At 32.0% G+C, this 26,018-nt stretch overlaps 3 protein-coding genes, 1 long non-coding RNA gene and 1 other non-coding gene across 5 annotated transcripts; 2 read left to right on the forward strand and 3 right to left on the reverse strand.

Annotated features, from left to right (window-relative positions):
* Positions 1 to 1,429: 1,429 nt before the first annotated feature.
* LOC140178919 (uncharacterized) lies at positions 1,430 to 3,393 on the reverse strand. The gene is made up of 6 exons (XM_072216166.1): positions 3,377 to 3,393; positions 3,217 to 3,294; positions 3,098 to 3,123; positions 2,110 to 2,980; positions 1,934 to 1,983; positions 1,430 to 1,791 (listed from the first exon to the last, which is right to left on the reverse strand). Exons 1-6 carry the CDS (start codon positions 3,391 to 3,393, stop codon positions 1,571 to 1,573), a joined length of 1,263 nt encoding a protein of 420 aa, XP_072072267.1. The 3' UTR covers positions 1,430 to 1,570.
* On the reverse strand, positions 3,217 to 6,778 carry LOC112794199 (uncharacterized). Its single transcript, XM_029297274.2, has 7 exons — positions 6,649 to 6,778; positions 6,172 to 6,223; positions 5,293 to 5,386; positions 4,494 to 4,686; positions 4,047 to 4,209; positions 3,377 to 3,964; positions 3,217 to 3,294 (listed from the first exon to the last, which is right to left on the reverse strand). The coding sequence occupies exons 3-6, from the start codon at positions 5,335 to 5,337 to the stop codon at positions 3,916 to 3,918; spliced, it is 450 nt and encodes a 149-aa protein (XP_029153107.1). The 5' UTR covers positions 5,338 to 5,386; positions 6,172 to 6,223; positions 6,649 to 6,778; the 3' UTR covers positions 3,217 to 3,294; positions 3,377 to 3,915.
* A 157-nt stretch (positions 6,779 to 6,935) lies between these two features.
* Positions 6,936 to 7,543, reverse strand: LOC140183893 (uncharacterized). Its single transcript, XR_011880401.1, has 3 exons — positions 7,431 to 7,543; positions 7,248 to 7,293; positions 6,936 to 7,004 (listed from the first exon to the last, which is right to left on the reverse strand). It is a non-coding gene; the product is annotated as an uncharacterized lncRNA (long non-coding RNA).
* A 3,984-nt stretch (positions 7,544 to 11,527) lies between these two features.
* Positions 11,528 to 12,848, forward strand: LOC112794222 (probable glutathione S-transferase parA). Its single transcript, XM_025836328.2, has 2 exons — positions 11,528 to 11,905; positions 12,304 to 12,848. Exons 1-2 carry the CDS (start codon positions 11,582 to 11,584, stop codon positions 12,646 to 12,648), a joined length of 669 nt encoding a protein of 222 aa, XP_025692113.1. The 5' UTR covers positions 11,528 to 11,581; the 3' UTR covers positions 12,649 to 12,848.
* A 1,733-nt stretch (positions 12,849 to 14,581) lies between these two features.
* Positions 14,582 to 14,691, forward strand: LOC112714741 (small nucleolar RNA snoR100). The gene has a single exon (XR_003159343.1). It is a non-coding gene; the product is annotated as a small nucleolar RNA snoR100 (small nucleolar RNA).
* Positions 14,692 to 26,018: the final 11,327 nt, after the last annotated feature.

Consider the following 26,018-nt stretch of genomic DNA (forward strand, 5'->3'; position numbering starts at 1 on the left):
GAACTAAAAAAGAATAAGGAAAAAGTGAAAATTTCATGTTAAGGGATTTTACTACAAAATGACAACATTTTTTTTTCCATGTACATGACAACACATGAACAAAATTGCATAACTATTCAAGATGTGCTCAAAGCCTCAAACTTCTCATTTTTGTTTTTTGTTTTGATAGTTAGTATTTTCTTTAAATTTTGTTCACAATTAATATAAAATCATTTTATACGTTTTTTTGTTTTTAAATTATAGTGTTAATATCTTAAAAAAATTATCCAACCATACATTGTCTTATTTCCTATTTACGAACGTTTAGGGAGAGCTATGTTGTAGGTTTAAGAGAGCGTAATAGAGTTTAAAGAAGTAGAGGATTTTTCTTTCACTATATTATTTAGATAAAATTGTTTCTAACCATTTTTATCGCAAACCTCTCAAATTGGAAGATAAAAAAAAGTTTTGATAAAACTAGATAGAATTTATTCTATAATAAACTATTCTATCCTATCATAATTTTATCGGTCTTAGTAATGAAAGTTCTTTAAAACGCTTTTGATTCCATTTTACTCTACCGTATACCACTCATTAGAGGCAAGGGAGCGTATGAGCATTTAGGGTATGTATTAAGGATAATTTTATAATGTCTATTATTTAATATCTATTTTTGCCTAATTTATTTTTATAATAAATTTTAAATATTCAAAAAAAATTATATTTTTAAATTAAATATTATTTTTTAATATTTTTTACTAAATTAAACACTATCTTTTAAACACCTTTCGTATTAAATATTACGGAAATGTTAGAGGCGTAGAATTTTGTACATATAACATTATTAACATAAACGGCCTAGCCTTCAAACCTAAACAGTTGCCGCAAGCCCGCAACTATCATGTTGACATTGGGAACGAAAGATTTATTGTCAAGTGTCGACAAATAATATGAACGTGACATTCTCTTACTTTCTGACAATATTCTCCTTAGAGCACTCTTTGTAAAAGTCCAATCATGCATCTACATAAGTAATTTGGTCTTCGGATTCCATCTCAATGTACATGCTGGATCATATTCTTATCTATCTAGTCTCCGAAATCCTGATAATTGCCATATTATGCCTAAATTTATGAGTATCAGAAAGGACAAGAGAGTGAGTAAAATTTAGATCACATTTCCTTGGATATTACAGTTATAAAAAGAAAATTTTCAGTTACATTTCTAAGTTAATAGATAGACATAGTAAGATAACTGATAATTGCTGTCAAATACTTTCATTGCATTCACGTTAAGATACTAAGAAATCCCTAACATACATGTAAATGTCATAAGTCTTCCATATACTCTTTCTATAAATAGTTTTAACTTTTTTAACCAATTATATGGGTGAAATTCCATTTATTTACTCGTAATGCCTCGTGCCCAAATAGCACCTGGAGAAATGCTGTACCGAAATTGTACTATTTCAAATTGAGACGTGAACGAGTAAAATTTCAAGACTTAACCAAGCAAAGTCTCTGTTTAAAGTTTAAACAACCACTTGTTTAAAAACAAAACAAATGTTTACTGTTATTTTTTTTTATTTATTCTAAATCCGATGAAAAATTGCATCACTGCCAGGTCCAAGGAAGGGATTATTCCTTCTTGGTGTTGTACTTGTGCATGCCTCCTTCCATACCTTCTGAACACAAAGAAGCTGAAAGACGTAGGTTTCAATCATTACCTGACCTGACAAGCTAGTGTGTTCATTACTATGTTTTCCACTCACCGTCGTGTTTCTTCCTCCTTCGCGCCCCCAGTTTTTAATTTCTGCATAAGCAAGCGGAGCAAAGTATATTGTTTATGTCCAATCCGCAGCACAAGGAAGAATGAATTAACTTGCATTTCCAACACAAATAAGGAGAAATATGTGAAAGAAAATGTGGATGGATAAATCCCCAGAACTGCATACCTTCCTCTGTAGTTTCATATTTCAGAGGATTTTCAGCATCACAATTGCTCCTGGTGAAAATTCAGTTTTCTTAGTAAATATCTCATGTAATAACATAAGTATAAGCCAGAGTATTGGCCTAAGTCATAGCCATTGTGTCAAGAGAAATGGAATATTGGAATTAAGAATAGACCTACTCTCTCTTTTCTACTTTGCTTTCATGTTTGTTAGCTTTCTTCATTGATGATGATATCTCTTCCACATGGTTAGGAGAGTCGTCTGTCTTTTCAAGAGACTCTATTGTCTTTGGATTTGTGTCCTCTGTGCCTTGACCCTCTTGCTTATGATTATTGGAATTTGAAGCATCTCTTTCCATTTTCTTGTCCGAGGACAATTCATTATCTCCCATGAAAATATCTTCTCCTTGCTCAAATGTTTTGCATCTGTGCTTTTGCAGTCTCACTTTTCTCTCACCTTTGCTAGCACTTCCCTGTGCTGATGTATCACTTGATGAAGTCTCCCGGTGAAAACCAGCAGCATCTTGAGGCTTTTCTTTGAACTGAAAATCTGGAGATAAACCTGAGCTCATTGGCCATGACTCGGCATCTGGGAATGCCTTTGAACAAGGAAATGCAAACTTGTGGGAGGTAAAACTGCGCGGAGGTGAATCTGCCAGTGCAGCCCTCTTAAATCCCCCAGAGGAAGCACTTACCTTGTTCTGTAATTCTGGGTTTGTAAAGATGTTGAAAGGGTCTTCGGTTTTATTCTTGGCGCCAAAGACGGGAAAATTTTCCTCTAGATCTTGACAGAATGAAGTGGCACCAGAACTTCTATCAACTGATACACATCTTTCCTCAAATTGCCAGATGTTATGTGCACTCAACTCTTCCTGGAGAATAGAGGTTGAGTAATGAGATGATTTTCGCTTTGATGGATTTGACATGCTGCTACGTTTTTCTTCCTTAGTGCTGCACTTATTTCTAGTGCTTGCAAAAGCATCTATATGGTTTCTTCTGTTGTCTTCTGTCCGTAACCTTGATGATGAATGCTTGATGGCCTCACCCATCACTGACATAAAATGCATACATTCCAATTAAGATTGCTATGAATACTATTAATCATGTACAAATCTGATAAGTGTCACACTCATTGTGTGAGAGAAGAGAAAGATATAAGATATATTACCAGCAGTGGATGAGCTTGACTCATCGCTGAAGGAAAGTACAAAAGAAATAGTAAAAAAACCGTAAGTTACTATAAAGAAACAGATAAAGTCCTTAAATCCTGGATAATTCTGAATTTACCTCTGCAAGCTGGAATTATCCCTTATGTCTTCTGGAACTAAATTTTCAGCATTGAAGCCCACATCTAATCTAGGACATCTTCAACCACACAACAAGCACATCAGAATACCACAGCAAAGCATCAGAGAGTACTACTGTACTAGTGCTAATCAGCTCATACCTTGCCCCACGAGGCATGTAGAAGTCAAAATCATTCTCTAATTGGCCGTTGAAAAGCGAAGTCGGTCGCTCTGACAAAAAAGAAGAGCACAAGGTACACAATAGCATGGAATGATGGATAGAACATCACTTATGTCAAAGCAATTAGGACTCAGAAATCAATGATGGCATACATGTTACATGTTCATTATGTTAGATCTATGATGAGTGAAGCACATTGAGTATCAATCTAGTAGATAAAATTATAACTTCCTATGAGAAGATAAATTACTAACGTTCATTCAGTAGAACCACTGATAAGATAATCTAGCAATTGTTTAATCTGGATATTGTACTTCTTAGCATTCATTAAAGCAATGCTCAACCCATACTCACATTCATATACTATGTTTACTCATGGATTTTCAAATAATGCTTCTCGGAACTAACTAAAGCAGGTGGAGGTTAAATAAAGTTATTAAATCTTAAGTCTCATGGTGCTTTAAGGATACTATCTGAATTGAGAAAAAGAAATAAGTTCTTCACGGCTGGTCTAAGGAATCAAGCATTACCGCTTGTGTTGATTTCTTTCATTGCTGTTGCTGAGGACCTACATAGCAAGAAATAACAATCATCTAAGTCCAAACTATCAATAGAGGACGTGGGAAGGTATGCTCAAACACAAGAAATACCATGGCTTTGGTGGTAGGTCCTCATCAAAAGCATAACTTCCCACTTTGCAGGACCTTCCATGCACTAATTCAGGGGACCTAGAACCTCTTTCAAAAGTCCGATTCCATAAGGTATCAAAGCCTTCTTTGTTGTCAAATTGCTTTTCAAGGAAGCCAGAACCAACTACATTACACAAAAGGCAGAGGCCAGAGGGTAAAACAATGATCTCACATGTTATTTATAGCACTAAATTATGTGACCATGAGCCAAGGTCAGTTCTTATCTCTGATCAGATCAATTAGAGTATATATACAGACATATTTAGATGACCAAGAAATAGTTACCGAACATACATTGAAAATAAACATGTAAACAGCCGATGCTTTTTTTTTTGGGATTTCGTGTTAAACATAGGTGGTAAGCGGCTAAGCGCTGTACAATGTGTATATGAAATATGGAGAAATTACCATTCCATAGGCTTTCTTTACTATTTTCAGTCGTGTAGAAGAATTCTTCACTGACAGTAGAGCCCTTTTTGTTAGCATAATCATAATAATGCTTGCGGTCTCCAGCAACAGCCGAATCTAGCTTTACTTTGTTAAATGGGAAGTTCTGAGAATTGCTTATAGGGGAAACCTTGATATCTTCCATCATTGTATCCTACAGGTAAGGCATCACATTGCATAATCCCAACAGAGGCTAAAATATGACGTACATAATCAAAATCAATCACACACTACATATGGATATCCAACAAAATCAACCATCTCTGTTTAAAATTGAAAGATCCTTTGCTTCAAGAATCATGATTATTCTGCGATCAATGCACCATATATAGCCAGGTAACTAATCACTCTCACTCAACTTCCATTTATAGGCACAAATCTGACTTTTCTGATGCAAATTCATGCATGCTTCACAAATATTCATGAATTTCTACCAAAGAATATGAACTACTTTGACTCATCGTGTTTCATTAAATTGATCAAACAGCTTTTCAAAACAATCAGATAAATTATTTTACAGTATCCTTCCTGCCAAGAGTCATCGATTGTACTGTTAAATTTTTACCAAACAGAAGACAGAATAAATTATTTCAGATATAACAAACTCAATGATGAAGACATATCCATTAAAGAAAAGTTGCAAGTTTTCAGTTGTCAGTATTAATGACTGACATATACTCTATAGCTTCAGAAGATTCAGACAGGATTAGTCCAAAAAAAAGAAAAAGTGCAAAAAAGGATGATTAGACATTTTCCTTACCACTTCAAGCTCAATGTCATCCAGCACATAATCGAGGTTTTTCATTTTTGATTTCCTTCCATTCTTCAGCAATGGAGAGTGGTGGCGCGGAATTCTAAATCACACAACCGGAAAAAATATTTGAAACACATAGATAGTGTTTTGTATATATAATTTTTAGCTCCATGAAACTAAATGAAAGTTCCAAGCATCAAGAGTAGTGTAACCTATCATGTAAAAGACACTAGCTAAAGGTAGGTTGCAAAGAGATATAACATCATTCTAGCATTTAAGAATGTAAAAGAAGGCTACTACTAAAAATATATAGCAATAATGCAATACTTAAATGCAGCAAATTGCAACTGGTATCATAACAAGTTTGAAAAAAGCACCGAGGAAACTATCCCTTTTCTCAAAAAGCACTATAACCAGATATAAGAAGTTTTATTATACATGCAAATAAAAGTATAGAAATAACTATATTTTTGTAAAATTTTAAGAAAAAAACTTCCTAAACAATTTAAATGAGCATCATCATGCATAATAAACATGCCTAGTCGGAGGCAATAGGAATATATTTTTGTAAAATTTGTTCAAGAAAAGACTTCCCAAATAATCAAAATCTGCATTTTAATTAGCTACAGATTACGTATACTATGACAAATGCTACTGGCATGCTTGTTATGAGCTGTATGTGAGTGAAAAGTCCAGTCGATACAGTGAAAGTGTGAATCCAAGCAAATTTCTACTTTGTAACAAAATCAGCTACTATCCAACCTAAAAATCAAATCACTGACAATTGTTGCACTTATCACAAACTAGGAAGACCTAAATATAACAGGACAATTCAAGGAAGGAATGAACAACTGATCTATTATAAAAAATTATCAATTAAGTTACCTAGCTTGTTCTGGGGAATGAACTGGCGTCTCTGTCCCCACTTTACCCAAACCTAGAAGCATTCAATTTATTTTACACGAACAAAGTGTTGGATTAACAACTAAATAAACAATGGTATTGATGGAATCATCAAAGAAACAACACCTTTAAGAAAATAGATAATGAGATATATGGAAAGATACATATATGACTGGTTCATGCAACAGATGAATTCGAGCAACATAAGACATAGCATACTAAGATATCTAGGACCTAAGAGGTAAACTATAAATTTAACCATGACAACCAATCCTTTAATTTCATTGTTATAAATTATCTTTGCAATCAAAGAGGCAAATTCAGCCTGTGCATCTGCTTTCCACCAACTTTAAAAAGGGACATATCCATACAAGTTCTCAGTGAGCATGAAACAATAATCACATGTATCCTAGGAATTACATCAATTTGTAAAGGGAAGGAGATAAAAGTAATATATACCTTCAAGTGAAAAAGAAACATGATCTTCACAGGTTGGACACTTCTCCACAATGGCAGTGGGCTCATCGCAACAAAGTAAATCGATAACAGATAATTCCGAGTCTTGGAACAAAGAGAAATCAATAGTTGAGAGGAGTAAAGTTTAGAAAATTGCTGGCTAACCAGATAACAATAAAAACTTAGTACCAGCGTTATGGCCTCAAATGTAAATTAATAGCATGGCAATAACCATTGTCCTGACGTGCATGGGTTGTATATATGTCTCAGGCTACTTACATTGATCAGTTACTGTCTTTGATTGGCTGGCCTGTTGATTGACAGTAGGATTCTTTTGAGTGGGAAAACTTGTTAAAATCCTGTCAAGCGACAACAATATCATTAAGTTCGAGACTGTAGGCCTTCTGTGATAATTAGAAATAACACCACACTAAGTGAAAGAAATTAGGTATTGAAGCTTAACCTAATAATAACCAAGCCTTCCGGCTTGATCAAATGCCCATTCTATCTATTCAATAGCTTTAAAAAATATGACTTAATTAGTAAACTAATAAAGAAAAAGGCTCAGTTACAATATTATGTAAAATTAAATATTCACTCACTTCTTTGGAGATGTTTCTATCTGGCCACACAAATACGATCCTGCTTCTATAAAATTCATTATACATTACACATCTCAGTTTCACATTGCACGTTAAAAATAAAAAAAAAATGAAAAATACAAACAAACACACCTAAAACTTGACCGTTTATATACAGTGAGGTAAATGTATTAAACCACATACTTGCTTCTTCAAATCTGTAGGTATCTACATTAGTATCCATGTTTGCAAAAATAGTTGGTTGATTTGCTGAGATACTGTTGGGCAAGATAGAAATATTGCTTTCTCCATCATCCCTCCCTTTTATTATTGTGCACAAAATGTGGGGAGAATCATCAATTTTAGTAAATCAGACATGAGCAAGAAAAATGAAAAGAGAAGAAGCCTAAGCATTAGGTGAATAATTTTTTAAGGAAGACACTAGTAAATATTTTCCCCATTCATGTCCATGTTCACCAGGAAGTATATCATAATGAGTTTGAGCCTAATGTGAAATGATTTACTCACCAAAAGTATCATACAAGCTTAATGTAGTAGAATTATTTCCATAAGTAAAAAACAATAAATGGGAAGGAAAGAAAGAGAATTCAACTATGAAATACTGGATCGTCAGTTATATGCTAGAAAATCTCACAACGAAGCTTTCTTCTCTTTCCCTAACAAATTAACAAATGACAGGTTCTATTAATACTTCAATACAAAGGGAGTCAACTAAAGTCTATACCTGCATTAGTTTCTAATGGTCCGGGCCTCACGAATAATTCAAACACAAGAAGATTATCAACTATTTAACCAAAATATATGCTACCAGAAGTAGAGGTTTTAAAGGTCACAAAAATCACTTTCAATATTGTACAGAAAAAGATGCAATAAAATTGCAATTCCAAGAACAAAATATAAAATGCTTACCCTTAAGATGGGAAGAGTCGCATTTTTGTGTATTTGTTGACAAGTTAAGCAAATTAAGAATGTCTAGCGAACGATGTTGTTTGCGGTTATGTGCAGTTATGCCTGTGCTGTTAGTACAGTTATCTAACCCAAGCATCTGCAGATTTTGTTGCTGACGCTTCTTTTGTTCAAAATATTGTTTTTGTCTGTAAAAGATATAGAGTCAACAGCTATTCAAGTAAATAACCACCAAATTTTAGCAGAACCACATTCTCTCAAGACTCAACCAACCAAACTCCATCAGGATAGCTAACATCTATTTTTTACCTCTTCTGCGTTGACATTCTTGACTGAAAATTCCCATCTCAGCATAAGTGATCACATGCACCATATAGAACATTTAAATATCAGGGGTCAAAAGAAACAAAAAAGTCAGTTTCTATATTGAAATATCAGGCTCAGTGGAGTTATTTAGCAATTCATGAAAAATCATATTTATGCATTGCTGCTGAAGGCAACTCTAGCTTTTTTGTTTTTCTCCTCCACTTCTTTTTCAAGAGAAAAACTTACTACTATATAACAGACTGCGTGACAGTTAAATTGATTAATCAGGTTTAGCTGCTCCCCTACAAAATTAATTATTCAATTGTGCAATTCAAAAATAGAATTAATGTATGATGTATATGAACTTAAGAAACACAATTAGCTATGGTTTGGTATCAGAAGGAATTCCTAGTTATCTTCATTACTACGAAAAGTTAAATAAATTTCCAGAGCGTTATCTTCTGAATCAGAATCAAGCATGCAAAAGAGATGCTTTTAGAGACTCAAAAGTCCATTAAATTTAGAATTCGAAGGTTTTAACCCTATCTTATGCGGATTGGAAGTTGAAACTATAAAGCAGTAAGCACCTAATAAGATCCTTCGTTTTTTTTTCTTTACGCGAAAACTGAAAACTGAATCCAAAATGGAACGACTCACAGTATTAACGTTCTTCCTCGATCCTCCCATCCATTGCAACATCGCGAAGGACGAGATCAGAAAAAACCTAAAACCTGACACGAAACAATTGAAATAGTTGAGTTTTCAAAATCAGATTGGAAAATAAAGAATCGATAGGGAAAACGGAAGCCGGAATAGTCAGCAAGAGAAATTCAGAGAAGAAGCGGAATGCCACAGATAGATTTTGCGGTTACAGAAAAGAATGAAGAGGAGGAGGAAGAAGAAGAAGAACCTAAAATGGTGAATGGAAACGAAGTGAAGTGAAGTGAAGAGAAGACTGAAGTGTGGAGCTCAACTGCTCAAGTATGAAATAGAAACGCGGGAGCGGCAAGACTGAAGAGAAATTCGTATACGTGAAAATCATTAATTTTGCTTTGTTCCAATTATTTTCTGCCACGTGGAATTAACTATTTATTTTCATTAAATATTTCAAAGAATAAATAATGCTACATGATCAAGCATCTTAATAACCCCAAATTTAACCAACTTAATCTAATAACTTAAAAATTAATAACCATAAATTTTAGTTGGAAAAAAAAATCCATAGAAAAACTTAATTAAATTAAGTTACAAAAATTTCTTATTTTTCTAATATTTTTTTTATTTTCAAAACTAAATTAACTTGGTTAATTCTAAACAGAGTCAACTTCTAAACTTTTATAATCAGTGAATCCTCCACTTCTCCTTCCTTGTCAGGATATTTTTTTTGAGTTGATTACTATTTTATTTTAGTTATGAAGATATAAGTCGAATTTTTTTTTAATTTTTTTATATACAAAATTATTCTTAAAATTTAAAACCAAAATTTAAAGTTGTCCTTTTTACTTCAATTTTATAATTTTAGACTAAATTATTCATAACATAAAAAATTAAAAAATTAAAAAATTAAAAAAAAGATAAAAAAATATTTTTGCTCCTACAAAAAAAAGAAAGGAAGAAGAAGAAAAAGTTGTTTATGATTCACTTCTGTCTCCGCTTTTGTTACCAAAAATTTAAAATCAAGTTAAATTTTAGGGACGATTTTAAAACTAAGTTAAACCTTAGAGACCATTTTGTATAAAAAAAAATATTGAGAACGAAAAAAATTTTCAGCGTATATCTTAGAGACTAAAATCGTATTTAACCCTTTCTTTTTCTACATATTTCTCATTGTTTTTAAAATTTATTACTAAAATATTAATTTTTATTAAAAAATATTTATTAATTTGTCATTGTTTTGTTTTAATATTTTGTTTTTTGCTAACTCAAAAGTGTCAAAATAATGAGAGAATTCCATTCACAATTATTTTGTCTGAATTATAATATAAAAATCATAGTTTTAAGACCACAAGTCATATTAACATGTAACTTACTAACACTTTTGTTAGACATACTGAAATTAATTAAGATTAAATTTGATGTGCTATTCACAAAAGTGCTTTTTATTTAAGAAGTGCTGAATAATTGTACGTGAGATAAAAATATTTTATCTCTATATAATAAAAATTTTGAGAGTATTTATTAAATATATATTACATGGTAGTTAGAATCAATTTTTTCACTAATAAAGTGATTGTAGTTAAAAAATCAATTATTTGTAAGATAATATTTTATCATTTTTTTCATAATTTAATTTTTAAAATTATATTAAAAAGTACATCATTGCAATTATATGAAAGCATTTGAAAAAAAAGGTAAAAATTTACATTGCTTATCAATTTCCAGTAAGTAACTGGTAATATGACTGCTAACCTGTAATCCAGTAAGAATTTAATTTGTATAATGGAGTATAATTTGTTTATAAGGGTAGAGTTTATTTAGCAATAAAGAGCTAGCAGAAAAAAACTATTAACATCTATTATTATTAACTATTTCAGTTTATTAAGAATTTTAGATCATCTAAATACACTTCAGCATGAACTCTGAATATAAAGTGTCTAATTCTATATATTTATGTTATTATATATTTGTTATGGGAATTTAGTCTCATGGTCAATCTCTTCAGTATCATTCTAGTAGATAAGATTAGATAATACAAAAAAAAAAGGGACAATTAGCTTAGAGCACCGTAGCCGGGTCAAAATTGATATCCATTAAAAATATACCAAAATTATGTGAGTTTATTCCTTTCACATTTTGATGGTTCTAATGAGGCACCATATATACACTGTGGGATATGATTCAACCAAAGAAATATTAAATATTGCAAAAGCATGAGATAATTATCACTAAGCATATCAAAATCAAAAGGAAAAGTTGTACTTGGAGAACAAGGAGGATCACAACAAAGATAGATATCAAAATCCAACATGAGAAATGACATCAGCATTGGTCAACCCTTTTTGATGTGTCACATTTTTTGTGCAAACAAGTAAAAATGCACAAGTATAAATACCCCAATTGCAAATCCATAAGAACAATATAACTTAATATTAGCAATTTGGATATAAATTAAATATAAGCAAATGGGTGAAGACAACAACAATGTGGTATTGTTGGATTTCTGGCCAAGCTCTTATGGGATGAGGGTGAAAATTGCTTTGCAAGAAAAGGGTGTCTCGTATGAGTGTAGGCAAGAAGATTTTGAAGCTAAAAGTTCTCTGCTTTTGGAGATGAACCCAATTCACAAGATGATCCCAGTTTTGATTCATAATGGTAAACCCATTTGTGAATCTCTCAACATAGTTGAGTACATCGATGAGGTTTGGAACCATAAACCTTCTCTACTTCCCTCTGACCCTTACAAGAGATCCCAAGCAAGGTTTTGGGGTAATTACATTGATAAAAATGTAAGTCATATAACTATTTACTTTATCTTATATATGTTTCTTCATCATACATATACCAATATAAGATTAAATATTTGTATCGATATTTTTTTACACCAGCAATGATACTAATTTTATATATTCAACTAAAATTACACTAATGTTGTATATGTAGATTTTTTTTTTATTTGGGGTATAAGCTTTAAGAAGGTCTAATTCATTGCATGGCTATAAGTCTATGATCAAATAAATGGGTTCCATTCTCTCTACCTATGTTTGTTAAATCTCAAACCCTAAATACTAAATTTTAATAATATAAAAATAAAATATTAATCTAAAATGTTAATTAATATTAATAAAAAATATTAATAGTTCATAACATTTCTCTTAGTTAATTTATTGAGGTGGCCTTGATTTAGGTATACAGCAGAGGAAAGAAGGTATGGAATGGAAAAGTGGAAGAGAAAGAAGAGAGGAAGAAGCAATTCATAGAATGCTTGAAGATGTTGGAGGAAGAGCTTGGTGAGAAGCCATATTTTGGAGGTGATGAATTTGGTTATGTTGATGTGGCTCTTGTTCCCTTCACAAGCTGGTTTTATACATACGAAACACTAGGGAACCTAAGCATAGAGGCATTTGTTCCAAAGCTTGTGGGTTGGACCAAAAGGTGCATGGAAAAACAGAGTGTGGCCAAGTCACTCCCTCACCCTCATAAGATATATGACTTTGCTTTGAAATATAGAGAGGCACATGGATATGAGTAAAATTTTGCTGCTAAATGCATGGGAAAAAATAATAATGAATAGATATGATTGAAGTGCTTGAGTTTGTTTTTGTTTGTTTGTTTTTATATGTGCTATAAGCATCTACGGTGTTGTAATGTAACATTAATGTTCTCTATGGATTCATGTTTTGTATCGTAAATAAATTTGATTATTATTAAGAAATTAATGTTTTTGAGCAATCTTAACGAAAAATTAACGCTCAAAATATCCCATAATACTAATGGTTGTTGTTTCTCTCTTAAAAAAAAAATAAACATTATAAGGATAAACAAAATATTAATATAAAATATTTTATGATCAATAAAATATTAATATATTTATATGTGCTGTATACGGATTTTTCAAATAGCATAATTAACTATTAAAATAATCAAATATTTTATAAATTCAAAAAATCAGTCACATCATATTTTAATATTTTTAGGGTTAACATTCAATTTGGTAAATGTAGCCATTGACAAAAAGACAATCTCTAAATAATTTAAAAATAGTAAAAAATAAACAATAAATATTATATTTTTTGTAAGTAATAAAAAAATTTTATATTTAGTAAATGGCTTATCCATTTGATCTGAATTTTTATGACAATATTTAAATACATATTTAGAAGGTGCACGATAAAAATCGGAACAAAATTTGATCTCTAGAATTTTTTTATTTTAAAAAATAATATGGTCATCACAATATTCTTTTAAATATTTCATTTTACATAAAATTATCAAATTTTAAAAATAAAAAATTTTTATTTTTCTAATAATTATTGCAAAAATTTGTATTAAAATTTGATTTCTAAAACTATTTTTTAGAATATATTTTAATATATAATTCTTTTTATCGCTTTTTAACATTTTTAGAAACTTAATTATTGTTAAATATTTTTTAAAATCCTTGTTGTTAGGATGTAAGCATTCCGATATCATTTTAGTAGTTTACTCGTACTTTTATTCATATTTTGAGTGTTAATCAATCAAATTTACTTATAAATATAACCTGACTTTAACATTTATTTTCTAATAAGAGTGTCATTTAAGAATTTACTATTGATTAATAGATTTTTATATCAATTTCGTTAGGTAGTCAACGAAGATTTAGCCAATAACAAGCAACAAACATTTTTAAATTATACTTTATATTAATTAATTGTGATTAATTAGTAATTATTTAAATTTAATTTTTTTAAAAATATAAAATTATTAATTATTAATTAAAATTATTTAAAATTAACTAATTAAAAATTATTTATCTATATTTTTTTTTTACATTGTTATAAAAATATAAAATAAAATTCAAATTTCTACCTATGTTTTTTTTTTTTTTTGATATTTTCTTACCTACACCTTATACAGAAAAGTAGCTACAAAGTTCTAAATTTTAAATTTTTACTTTAAAGAATAAAATATAATATCTTAAAAAAAATTTTCAGTGTTTATTTTTTATATACAAAGGAGTCAAAGGCCCAAGTTATTGGTGTTTATGATAATGAAAGAGAAAGACTTTCAAGCTTCACCCAACGTTTACATTTATTCATACAGTCTGGGCCCAACAACTTTTCAGTCCCTAACATCACAAAATCTCCAGCCCAAAAAGGATTCTAAAAACAACGGGCCTGAATTTACCATTATATCCCCTGAAGAATAGGGCAAAAGTAAAACCCTAACTGTCCCCTCCTATAAATAGTGCTTCCATCCCAAACCTGATATGCATCTGTCTCCATTCTCTACAGCTTACTTCTCCCACTAATTTTTCATTGTTTATGTGCTTTTTTAGATCTTTCTATGCTCTTTTCTCCCTTAGGGTTTATAATTAGCTTATATTTATTCTGTTTTCTTTTGTTTTAATTTAATAGCTTGTTCCATTTTTTTGATTTGATATCCGAAACCGTGCACAATAAGCCGATGCTCTGGATTTTCAGAAAGGAAGGCAGCATGGTTGTGTGTACGGAAATTGATTTCTTTAGGGTCAACATGTCTGCTCTCAATGATAACTACTCCTGATTTGAGGGCCTGGTTCATACCTACATTTTTTTTATTGTTTTCAAATCCGTGAATTGAGTTTAATATTTTCTCTTTTTTTACTAAGAGATCTGCTTTTTATTAAAGCATGATTATAAAATGTGTGTACGGTATTTTTGATAGATCTTATTTGTAGATGTCTTGATCTGTTCAGAGTCTTTGGACGATATGATGGTGTTGAGCGTAGAGACCGAGACTCATACGTTTCATATGTCATTTGCTGAGTGCACGATCAGCATTATGGCATGTGACATATGAAAGGTGTGGGTCTCTGGTCTCTACTCTCTACAGAAGTATGGACTATGCAATTTTTTTGGCCCGCTGATTAGAAATTATTGATAAGTTTTATGCTCTACTTGTATTTTATAAGTATTTAAATTCTGAATTATAACTAAGGATATGTTTGGATGATAGGATGGTGTGTCTTATTGAGAAAGCTAGATTATAGTCTGCAATTTCTGTTAAGTTGGGCGTAGAGATCAGAGATGCACACATTTTACATGGCATTTGTTGAGGGTAGCAATATTGCATGTGGTATGTGTAATGTGTGGGTTTCTGGTCTCCACACTCCATAGAAGTATGGACTATAGGTGTTGCTTAGCTTCCTCAATATGTGACATTATCTTATTATCTTGATCTTATACTGGTGATTATTTTCAGGGCATGTAACATATTGAAATTAAGGGGAATGTATCATTGTTTACTCTAAAGTTTGGTTTCCGCAGACAAATCTGATATGGAGAAAGATGGAGCTTCATGTGAATGTTTTAAGGAGATCAAGAAACAACTGAAGTAGTAGCTGCTGCTGCAAGGAATCTGTTTGAAGAGTATAAACTGACAAACCTACCCTCTCACTTATGAAGTCTTATTTTTCTTCTGAGATTTTTTATGTTAAAGTTTTTGTTCTATCATAAACCCCGTGTATTGTTGCTGGGGATTTGCTCTGTTTTTCGTCAATTCCAGAGTATTAGAGAAAACTATTGTATTTTTTGCTTCTTTGATTTAAAGCTAAATTATTGTTATATTATTATCAGTTCAATAAAAAATTATTAATGGACGTGTGGAACATGTGCTCAGAGTTAAAAGATAATAAAATTAAAAATATAAACATAAAGAAAAATTAATTTAGAAAATATCTATGGTGACAGGGTCTCTTTTTTCACTCTACATCCTTATATCCAGAAACTAATTCAAGAATAGAGGGGAAAATGGTGTTATTCACACATTGTATTATCACTTTTTAATATAAATATGGGAAATATGGGTGCTTGACTGCGTGTGGTGTCAGGGATGGAATAATTGGACGGTATGAGATGAAGAGGACTTGTATCGGACAGTCCGATTTTATGGTGACAACAATTGAAGAGGACTTATATCGGACGGTCCGATTTTATGTTCCGCATGCGTCGCTCCCACAACGGTCTTCTTTGTTGAAGAAGTTCTTCCTCTACATCCTTAAAAAAAATAAAATAAAATGCTAAAGAAGCAAAAATTTAAAGATGTTGATTATCTTAAATTTTGTAAAATATCTCAATCATTAAGTTTATTTATTAATTTTTTTTATGTTTCATAGTTATAATTATTATTGTTGTTATTAGAAGTTAAACTTAGGAGTGACAGAATTATTATTATTAGTGATAGAAATTTAGGAATATATGTTTAAATAATAATTAGAAATATATATTTAAATGTAATTAGAAAATATTTTAATTAATAATAATATTTGAGTTTGACTAATATGATAGATTAATAAAAAATACATATTTAGAATTTTTTGTAATAATTTTTAAAATTATAACTAATTAATTAATTTTTATAATTAATTTTAGAAATTATAATTTTAGAAATTATATTAATTTTTCATAACAATAATTAAACTAAATCGGTGTATACTGTTTTTGAGTAATGTTGATAATTTTGATTAATAATTAGATTTCGTAAAATATAATTTATTTGTTTTTCGGTAATGTTGATAATTTTGATTAATAATTAGATTTCGTAAAATATAATATATTTGTTTTTCGGTAATTGTTATTTGTTTATTGTTAGTTTTTTAATTGACATAAATATGTTATTGTAGTTGAGATTTTAATATTAAAGTAGAACATTATTACTTAAATAAGAATTGGAAGTATCTATTAGCTATTATTATTAATAGTGAGTTAAAAATAATTTTTAGGATTATTAATTAAACTTAGAAGGTAAAATATTATTACTCGGGAGTTTAGTAAATTGGATTTAGTAAAATTATCTATGATAGTTGTGTGATTTTAATTAATATTTCTTGTTTAGTTAATTGTGAACATTTTTTAATAATGATAGTTAGTTAATTGATAGGTTAGTTAGTCATACATGGTAATTACTTAATTTGGTAATTAACAAAAAGTTTAGCATGAGTTTAATAAATTAGTTGCTCTAATTAGAAAATTATTATATTTTAATAAATTAGTAATTGTTAATGATTTGACTAATAATTTGATATGTTTTTGTAGAGTTTACGGATGTTGACATGCTCTGAATCGATACAATAATAGGATGGAGGAGCATTTATGATTTACTGGTTTTTATCTTGCAAAAATATTTTCATCATTTAACTGCATTTATTATTTTAACAATAAACAACTATATGATTTATTTTTCAAAACTTTCTCTTTAACATCACCTTCTTCTTAAGGCGACCCTAGTCAATTTGGGTGACTGGTAAAATCATTTTAAACTCCAAACATATTTTTAAAATGTCACAGAATATTTTTTTGATTTTATTATTTTATCCTTTACGATAGATTTACTAATTTGAAAATAGACTATTTGTATTACATATTATCTCTTCATCCTAAACACAAACAATACTACCAACATTTGAGTAATTACAATCGTATTTTGTCATTCTTATCATATAATTTTATATTCTTACCATACCACAAGCATTTCAATGTTCACAACCCTAAACAAAATATAATCTGTCATTCATCATAAATAAAAAAACTCATTAATTACTACTTTAGTCATTATTAGCCATGACACAGGTAGACTGCCCTACTACGTCAGAAGCCAAGCAAAGTCAATTCCAAATGTTAGTCCGTTCAGTTTTATGGTGGTTTGACAGACTAGTCCACTTAATGCTTTTAAAAAAAATAATTAAAATTAATGAAAATAGATAATTAAAAATCAAATAAAAATAAAAAATAGCCAAACTACAATATAATTATTTTACTTTTTCTTTTTAAAATTTTTCACTATGATAGAATTGTTTGCAATAATATCTGCCAACAAAATCTTTATTTTAAAAAAATAAGTCACACAATTTAAGTATATATATATAAAAGTCTAAAATAAAATAACAAAAGTTAATTAATAACACAATTTGGTATGGAGTTGTTTGATTTGAACAAATATCCGGAGGAGGAAGAGGGGTTTGGTTGTTTAGAGAGGATGATATGCAGCACGAGTATTATTGTGGTGAAGTGAATGCCCCGGACATGAGTGCTTTTGGTATTTATGACACCGGCAGAGCCAGCAGGTTGGATGTTAGTGCTTTTGAGGCTTGTGGTGGCGATAGACCTAATGGTCAGGATGCGGGTGCTTCTGAGGGTCATCTATATAATCTACGGACAGAGATTACTCCCTTGAAGAAATATAATAAGCTATTTCTTCATGAGTAACTTCGCCACTTTCTTCAAATAATACGATGGGAGTGTATTTCTTCGAGGGAGGAATCTCTGTCCATAGATTATATGGACGACCTTCAGAAGCACATGCATCATGACCACTAGGTCCACCACCCCCACAAGCCTGGAAAGCACCAACATCTGGCTTGCTGGCTCTGCCAGTGTCATAAATACTAGAAACACTCGTGTCTAAAGCACTCGCTCCACCACAATAATACTCGTGATGCATATCATCCTCTCCGAATCCCTTTTTCTCCTGTGGATATTTGTTCAAATCAAACAACTCTGTATGCAGAGGTTCAGAAACACGTAGAGGTTCTAGAGTACGCGGTGGTTTGGAAGCACGCGGAGGTTCAACAGTACGCGATGGTTGATCCATCAAAAAGTCATTAGCATGAGCTGAGACGGAACGACGACCAACAGACGGCTCAGAAGTAGCATGCCTTTGTTTGAGATGGCTAAAATAAATCACCAGTGTCTCTCAGTACCTGAGACAAACTAATATCATCAAATCCAACCAACGGATTGAAGTAGCCTTTTGATGGAATTACCATTTGTGGTATGTACAGCTCTACTGGCGGTTGTGGTTTTGATTTTGGTTCTGGTATGTAATGTTGCTCATAAGCTAGAAAGTGATGTTGTTGCTCATAAGGTGGAAACTGATGCTGTTGGTCATAAGTCAGTACTTGATATTGTTGCTCATATGCCACCAGTATCGGAAAATGTTGCTCATAACCCGAAACTTGATACTATTTCTCATAAACTGGTACTTGATAGTGATATTGTTACTCATAAGCCGGTACTTGATACTATTGCTCATAAGGGAGAAATGGTTGTTGTTGCTCATAAGGGGGATATGGATGCTGAGGTCCAGGTAGTGGCGGGGGTTACGCTTGTGGTTGATTCACCTCGGGGGCTACATGTGGAACTCTATCTGACAACCTTATGTGATTGTTGTACCGGTGTGTGTACCAATCATATATAGTACAGCGGGAGAGGATGCAAGTCGGCAATTGTGTCTCCTGTTTGCTGTGTATTATAGTGTTTAGAAATCCACATATCGACCCAAATTCTGTTCCTTTCCCTCCAATCATGGTCTTGTGTTCCGGTCAATCGCCTACAATGATCATCTCCAATCCCAAATGTTTTTTTCTGGACATACCGCTCGATCGACTTCTGTGTGTCTAATAGTTCGGTATTTCTATATCGCCGAACCCATGCCAGGTTTACCTTTCCCAACGTGTGATCGTCCAAACCGGGCTGCCTACCAAAAACTCCTACGTAGTTCTCCACCAAGAACTCATGACAGCTGTCCATTCTGCCCGTCACGGGATCCCCATCAACCAGCAGGCCAAGAATATGTGTGACGTCTTCTAGGGTGACAGTCATTTTGCCGACTGAAAAATAAAAGGTGTGGGTTTTAAGCTTCCATTGCTCCACCAAACCACTGAACGATGCATAATATCCCCTCAATTTGCTTATTCGTGAAACATGATAGAACACAATTGATGATGATAATAATAATAATAATAATAATAATAATAATAATAATAATAATAATAATAATAAAATGAACAATAACAATAATATAATGAGATAATAATATCAATTTAATTTGTAAAATAGTTTTACACATGCATCCAATTGCGTATCGCCCTATCAGTAAAACTAACTACCTTTTACATTGACTGCGTGAATGGTCGTCCAAAAGAATAAATTTAATTACATGACTATGTAAAACATTTTACATTCCCAGTACATCAAAATTAAATTATAATATTATAACCAAAACAGTGAATATACGGTCATAATAATAATAATAATAATAATAATAATAATAATAATAATAATAATAATAATAATAATAATAATATAAGAACAGTATTAATAATAATATTAACAATAATATTATAATATACTAAAAAAAACTTATATATTGAAGATTATCCAGATGTTCAATAACATATTCCACAACTAATACAAAATCGCAAACTATTTTGATTAATTTAAAATTTAAAAAAATAAAAAATTTGTGCTGATGAAAAATAAGAACTAGTTCAAGTTCTTCACTCTCTCACACACACGAAGAAGAATGCAAAACGCAAATGATGGAGCAACGGGTATATAAAGGAGAAAAAGGAGAAAAGCATTCAAAAGAGAGACATGTGTCATACATGCATCGGCTTGAAGAGTGGTGCACCTACAAAACACAGATTGCGCTTTAGTCTGGTCACCTGCAAAGCACAGGTTCTGTTTTGTGTGGTCCTGGTCAAACAAGGGGCATGTTTTGCCTATGCAACCGCTCTCAAGCAAAACGCAGGTTGCGTTTTGCAGAGGATGTTTTCTTTTTTTTTTTCGTTACTAACAAAATGCAGGTTGCGTTTTTCAGGCCTGTAATGTGCAGGTCCACATTTCTGCGTAACACACCATGATACAATATGTGTAAATAACACCATTTTTTTTACATTCTTAAATTATTTTCTGTCATTTGTATTTGGCATGATCTCACCATTATAATACACTCGTAAATTTGCAATACCTTTCATAGACTCAACCTCACCTCACCAAAAATTTTGTCACTACTAATTGTCACAAAAAAAAAACACAAATACAAAAGAGAGATGAATGACAATGGTATTTATAAGCAACCGCTCTCGTATTAAAATATTTTATTTAAACAAAACGCAGCCTATGCTTTAAGAAAACGCAGCTTGCGTTTGCAGGTTTTACAGGAAAAATTTCAAAAACAAAAGACAACCTACGTTTTGTGTTTTTCAAAACAAAAAAAATGTGAAATGCAACCTGCGTTTTGCAGGTTTGAAAAAAAAAAAGAAAATGCAACATGCGTTTTATGTTCATAACGAAAAAAAGGGTAAAAAAACTAATCACAGGTTGCATTTTGCACTGACCTCATAGCAGTGTAAATACTTTATAAACATCTATTTTATTGTGTAACATCAATATTTTTTCAATATATAAAAAAAATAAGCCTATTATATCCTTATATTAGTGGTTTTTCATAGTATTTTTTAATGGGGTTAACTACCAATTTTGCTTTTGTCAATGACAAAAATAATTTTTATTTTTATTAATAATAAAAATACTCTTTGTATATTTAAAAGTAGGGTTAAGTATTGTTTTGATCCCTAAGATTTAGGGTCAAAATCAAAATCGTCCCTATTTTATTGTGTAACACCAATATTTTTTCATACGTAAAACAAAAAAAGTATTAAATTATTAATTAATGGTCTTCTTTTAGTGTCTAAAGATCTTTTGCATTTAGTAAAAGGTCTTTGATTCAACATCCACTTGAAATATATTTTGAAACATATTTTTATATAACTATATAACATATACATATATACGATGTGGGTTGGTCGGGTAGGGTTGAGGCTCAACCCGCACTCTACCCTACCCTACTCGCTACGGATCGGATTGGCAAATGACAACCCTATCAGATCGGGTGAGATTGGATTGAGTACCCACGGATAGGGTGCATGTTGCCACCCTTAACCAATGTTTTGATAATTTTATGGCAAAATTAGTAATTTATTCTTTTTCATGGGATTAAAGTGATATAAAATAATTAATTTAGGATGGTCGAGTGATTAGATCACTAGTCAACAACACTTGATCAGCGATTTTGTGGTAGATTAAATATTAGATGGCCGACAGATTAGTCATTAGCTTGTCAAATTGAAAGATATCGTGAACAACAAAAAAAATAAATACTCTCCTTGTATCAAAGAATGAAAATTATCTAGGTATTAGTTAAGAATTTAATTTTTATAAAATAAAAAAATACACAACCATCAAATATTTGATTGGATTATAAAATTTTTATTCAATAATTGGACACAATAAAAAATGATAGGAGTTATAACATTAGATCGTTTTTCTTTTAATTAAAATAAATAAAAAGTATATTTGTTCTTGACATATGCATGAGCTGAAAGGTGGGTCAAAATGGACATCACCCATTTCGCATGAGGGATTAGTCATCACACACAAAATGGGCCATTTCACACACTAGGTCCGTAAAATGGTTTCACACGACAATCACGAATTGGGCTGGTCTAACATATCTTTTGTGCTTGAAGCACGAATTGGACCATTTTGCAGGTACTATACACAAAATGTATTAGAAAAAATGCTTTCGCCATATTGGAAAGAAGAAGAGAATTCTGAAGAGAAGGATAGAAGGAATACAAAGAGCAGGTAATTATGGAAACAATCCTTTTCTAGAGAAGCTTGATATCAATTTGAGGAAGGAGCTGGAGGATATCCTTGATAAAGAAGAGACAATGTTGATGCAGAAAGTTAGGGACAGTGGGTGATTGAGGATGACCGAAATACTAAGTATTATCATGCTCGAACCATCATTCGTAGAAGGAGGAACAAAATCTTAAAATTGAAGAGCTTTGAAGGGAGGTGGATTGAAGACCATGAGGAGTTGGCAAGCCATGTTATATCCTTTTTCAAAACTTTGTATACAGATGATAACGAATGGCCACCCTTCTTACATGATGTGAGGTCTTATCCCTCTTTAGACGAGAACATCAAGAAGAATTTAAAAAGGATGCCTACAGAGAGAGAGAGAGATATCAAAGAAGCACTTTTGAAGATAGAATCTATGAAAGTTTCAGGCTCGGACGGTTTTCCTACTAGATTTTTCAAACAACATTGGGAGATGGTGGGAGAGAGTTTAATCAGTATGGCGAGACAAAAGTGGGCGGATCCAAACTTGATATCAATTCCACCCTTATCACGCTTATTCCCAAGGTGAAAATTCCAGATTCTATTACTTAGTTTAGACCTATCTCCTTATGCAATGTTAATTATAAGTGCATCGCAAAGATCATTATGGAAAGACGCTATGTTGAATAGAATTGCCGCTTTTCAATCTATTTTTGTTCCAGGCAGGAAAATACTCGATAACATTCTTATAGCTAAGGAGTTAGCTCATTCAATAAAGAAGATAAAAGGAAGAAAGGGAGTAATGGCAATAAAGTTTGATTTTGAAAATTCATACAATCGTTTCAGATGAGACTTTCTCAGAAATTGTCTTCTAGATTTCAAACTTTCAGCAATTTGTTCACCTTGTCATGGCCTGTGTCTCCTCTATACAATATAATGTTCTATGGAATGGGGGAAAAACTGAGGACTTCCATCCAACCCGCTAAGACAAAGAGATCTTTTCTCACCATACCTATTCGTCATAGCGATGGATAAATTGTCACATGTTATAGAGGATAGTGTGGAGGTAGGAAGATGGACCCTAATGAGAGTTGGGTGCACGAGACCATCAATCTCTCACCTTTTATTTGCCGACAACTTTCTTGTCTTTGGAGAAGCTTGTATAGGCCAAATGGAGGAAATAAAGAGATGTATGGATCGATTTTGTCCTATCTCTGGCTTGAAAATAAGTAGCATTAAAATCATTGTTACCTTCTCTAACAATACTAGAAAGGAAGACAGAGAAATCATCTTAAATGTTTGTCATTTTCAAGAGAAACCAGTCCTAGAAAGATACTTAGGAGCCCTCATTAGTAACCACAGAAGGGGAAAAGAAAAATTAAAAATGTTTTTGATAGAATGGAGAGCAAACTGAAGGGATGAAAGACCCAGTGCTTGTCTCTTGCAGGGAGAATCACTTTAGCCAAGACAGTTTTGAGTCTGCTTGTAAATTTTGATATGCAACACTCGAAACTACCAAAAAAGATATGCAACCAACTAGAAAAAGCCCAAAAAAAATTCATCTAGGGTAATTCTAAAGGACAGAAGAGAATCTATCACATTGGCTGGAGTACACTTTACAAGCCGAAGATTCAGGGCGGAATAGGAATGAGGAACCTTCAAGCTGTCAATGAATTGTTCCTTATGAAGATCATTTTCAGGCTTATCACATAATTAAACTCACTATGGACGAGAGTTTTCATTAGCAAGTATATAGAAGGAAGGGAAGGAGTAGAAGGGCTGAGTAGAAGGGCAAATGATTCCATCCTTTGAAAGAATTAGTGAGATTATGGCCATAGGTGAAAAAGTATTGTAGATATGTCATTGGAGACAGAAAAAATACTCTTTTTTGGAAGGATAAATGGGTGTCGAATTATGATAGACTTGATAGAGCTGCCATCAATCCAATTCCCAGTTCTAGAAAAGATGATCTGGTTGTGGACTTTGTGAATGACAAAGGTGAATGGATTATCGTGGATATTCAAAAGTTTCTGTCTGAGCATATCGTAAGCATCATTAAATCCATCCCTCCCCCAATGAAAGATTTGCAAGATTCGATTTGTTGGGGATTAACTATTGATGGATGTTATACTGTTGCATATGCTTATAAAGAACTTACCAAGACAACAAATATTGCGTGCATGTCCAAGTAGATGTCAATTTAGAAGTGGAAGGGGCCAAAAAGAATAAAAGTTTTCATATAGCAGGTCTCTCATGGAAGAATTCTGACAGCAAGTAGAAGAGCCAGAATGCTAAGGACAAATCTAAATTGCCATTGATGTATTGGACACCCAGAAACAACACTCCATGTTTTGAAGGGCTGTCTGAGAGCCTCGAGAATTTGGACTGAACTCTTAAACCTAGCTGCAGTTGTGGTCTTCTTTGGTTTGGACTTAGAAGGGTGGATCAATTTAAATCTTAAAAATGAACTTGAAAAGCACTCCTTGTTGGATTGGAAAGCACTCCCTGTTGGATTGGAAAGATGAGTTTTTTGTAGCTAAATAGTTGATTTGGAAGTGGAGAAATCAAGAGATTTTTTCACCACCGTTCATAAGACTTGGAAACACTATTGTAGTGATTAGGAACACAGCCCATAATTTCAAGGAAGCTTATCAAAGAAAACAACAAGGGATGAAAGAGAGAAAATTATAGTCTCAACAGAATATTCATTGGAGTATACCTCCCAGAGGATGGGTAAAGGTGAATACTGATGGAGCTATAGGAGACAATGAGACAAAAGCAAGTTGTGGAGGTTTTCTCATAATACATGAGGAAGAGTGGTTGGCGGGATTTCAAACTAACCTAGGAAGTTGTTCGGTCTTGAAAGCAGAACTGTGGGGAGCTTACCATGGATTAGAATAGCGTGGGACTTGGGCATGAGAAGGCTTATCGTAAAAGTGAATTCAACTGAGGCCTATGATATTTTGAATTGGAAGTTTTAATCGCAGAAGATCAGTGCCCAATTAAGAGATATATAGGACATGATAAATAAACCGTGGGAGCTTGATTTCAATCACACCCTCCGTGAAGACAATGAATGTGCTGATTGGCTTGCAAAAGGGAGCCTAGGGAAGCAATCTGATTTTATTTTTTTAGATTTACCACCAAGTGAACTCGTCAGGTTAATAGATTGTGAGAAAAAGAGAGAGTTAGTTTCCTATCTTCTAAAGAGTAGTTAGTTGTGGCTCTCTTTGGGTCTTGGCCCTTTAATTTCACCGAAAAAAATGCTAGAGAGCCATCAAAATTTAATATTTTTAGCTATTAATGTCCTCTAACATTCCTTTTTAATAAAATGAGTAAATGGTCAAATTATCGCTCATCCTCTAAATTGGTACTCGAAAGATTTTTTAATCAAATTCGTTTTTTAAAGATTTTAAATTAGTCATGTTAGTCATTCCATTACTTCCATTATTAACGGCGTTAGAGTTTGTTG

Source organism: Arachis hypogaea, chromosome 1, assembly GCF_003086295.3.
Source record: "Arachis hypogaea cultivar Tifrunner chromosome 1, arahy.Tifrunner.gnm2.J5K5, whole genome shotgun sequence".
In the NCBI taxonomy this organism is placed as follows: domain Eukaryota; kingdom Viridiplantae; phylum Streptophyta; class Magnoliopsida; order Fabales; family Fabaceae; genus Arachis; species Arachis hypogaea.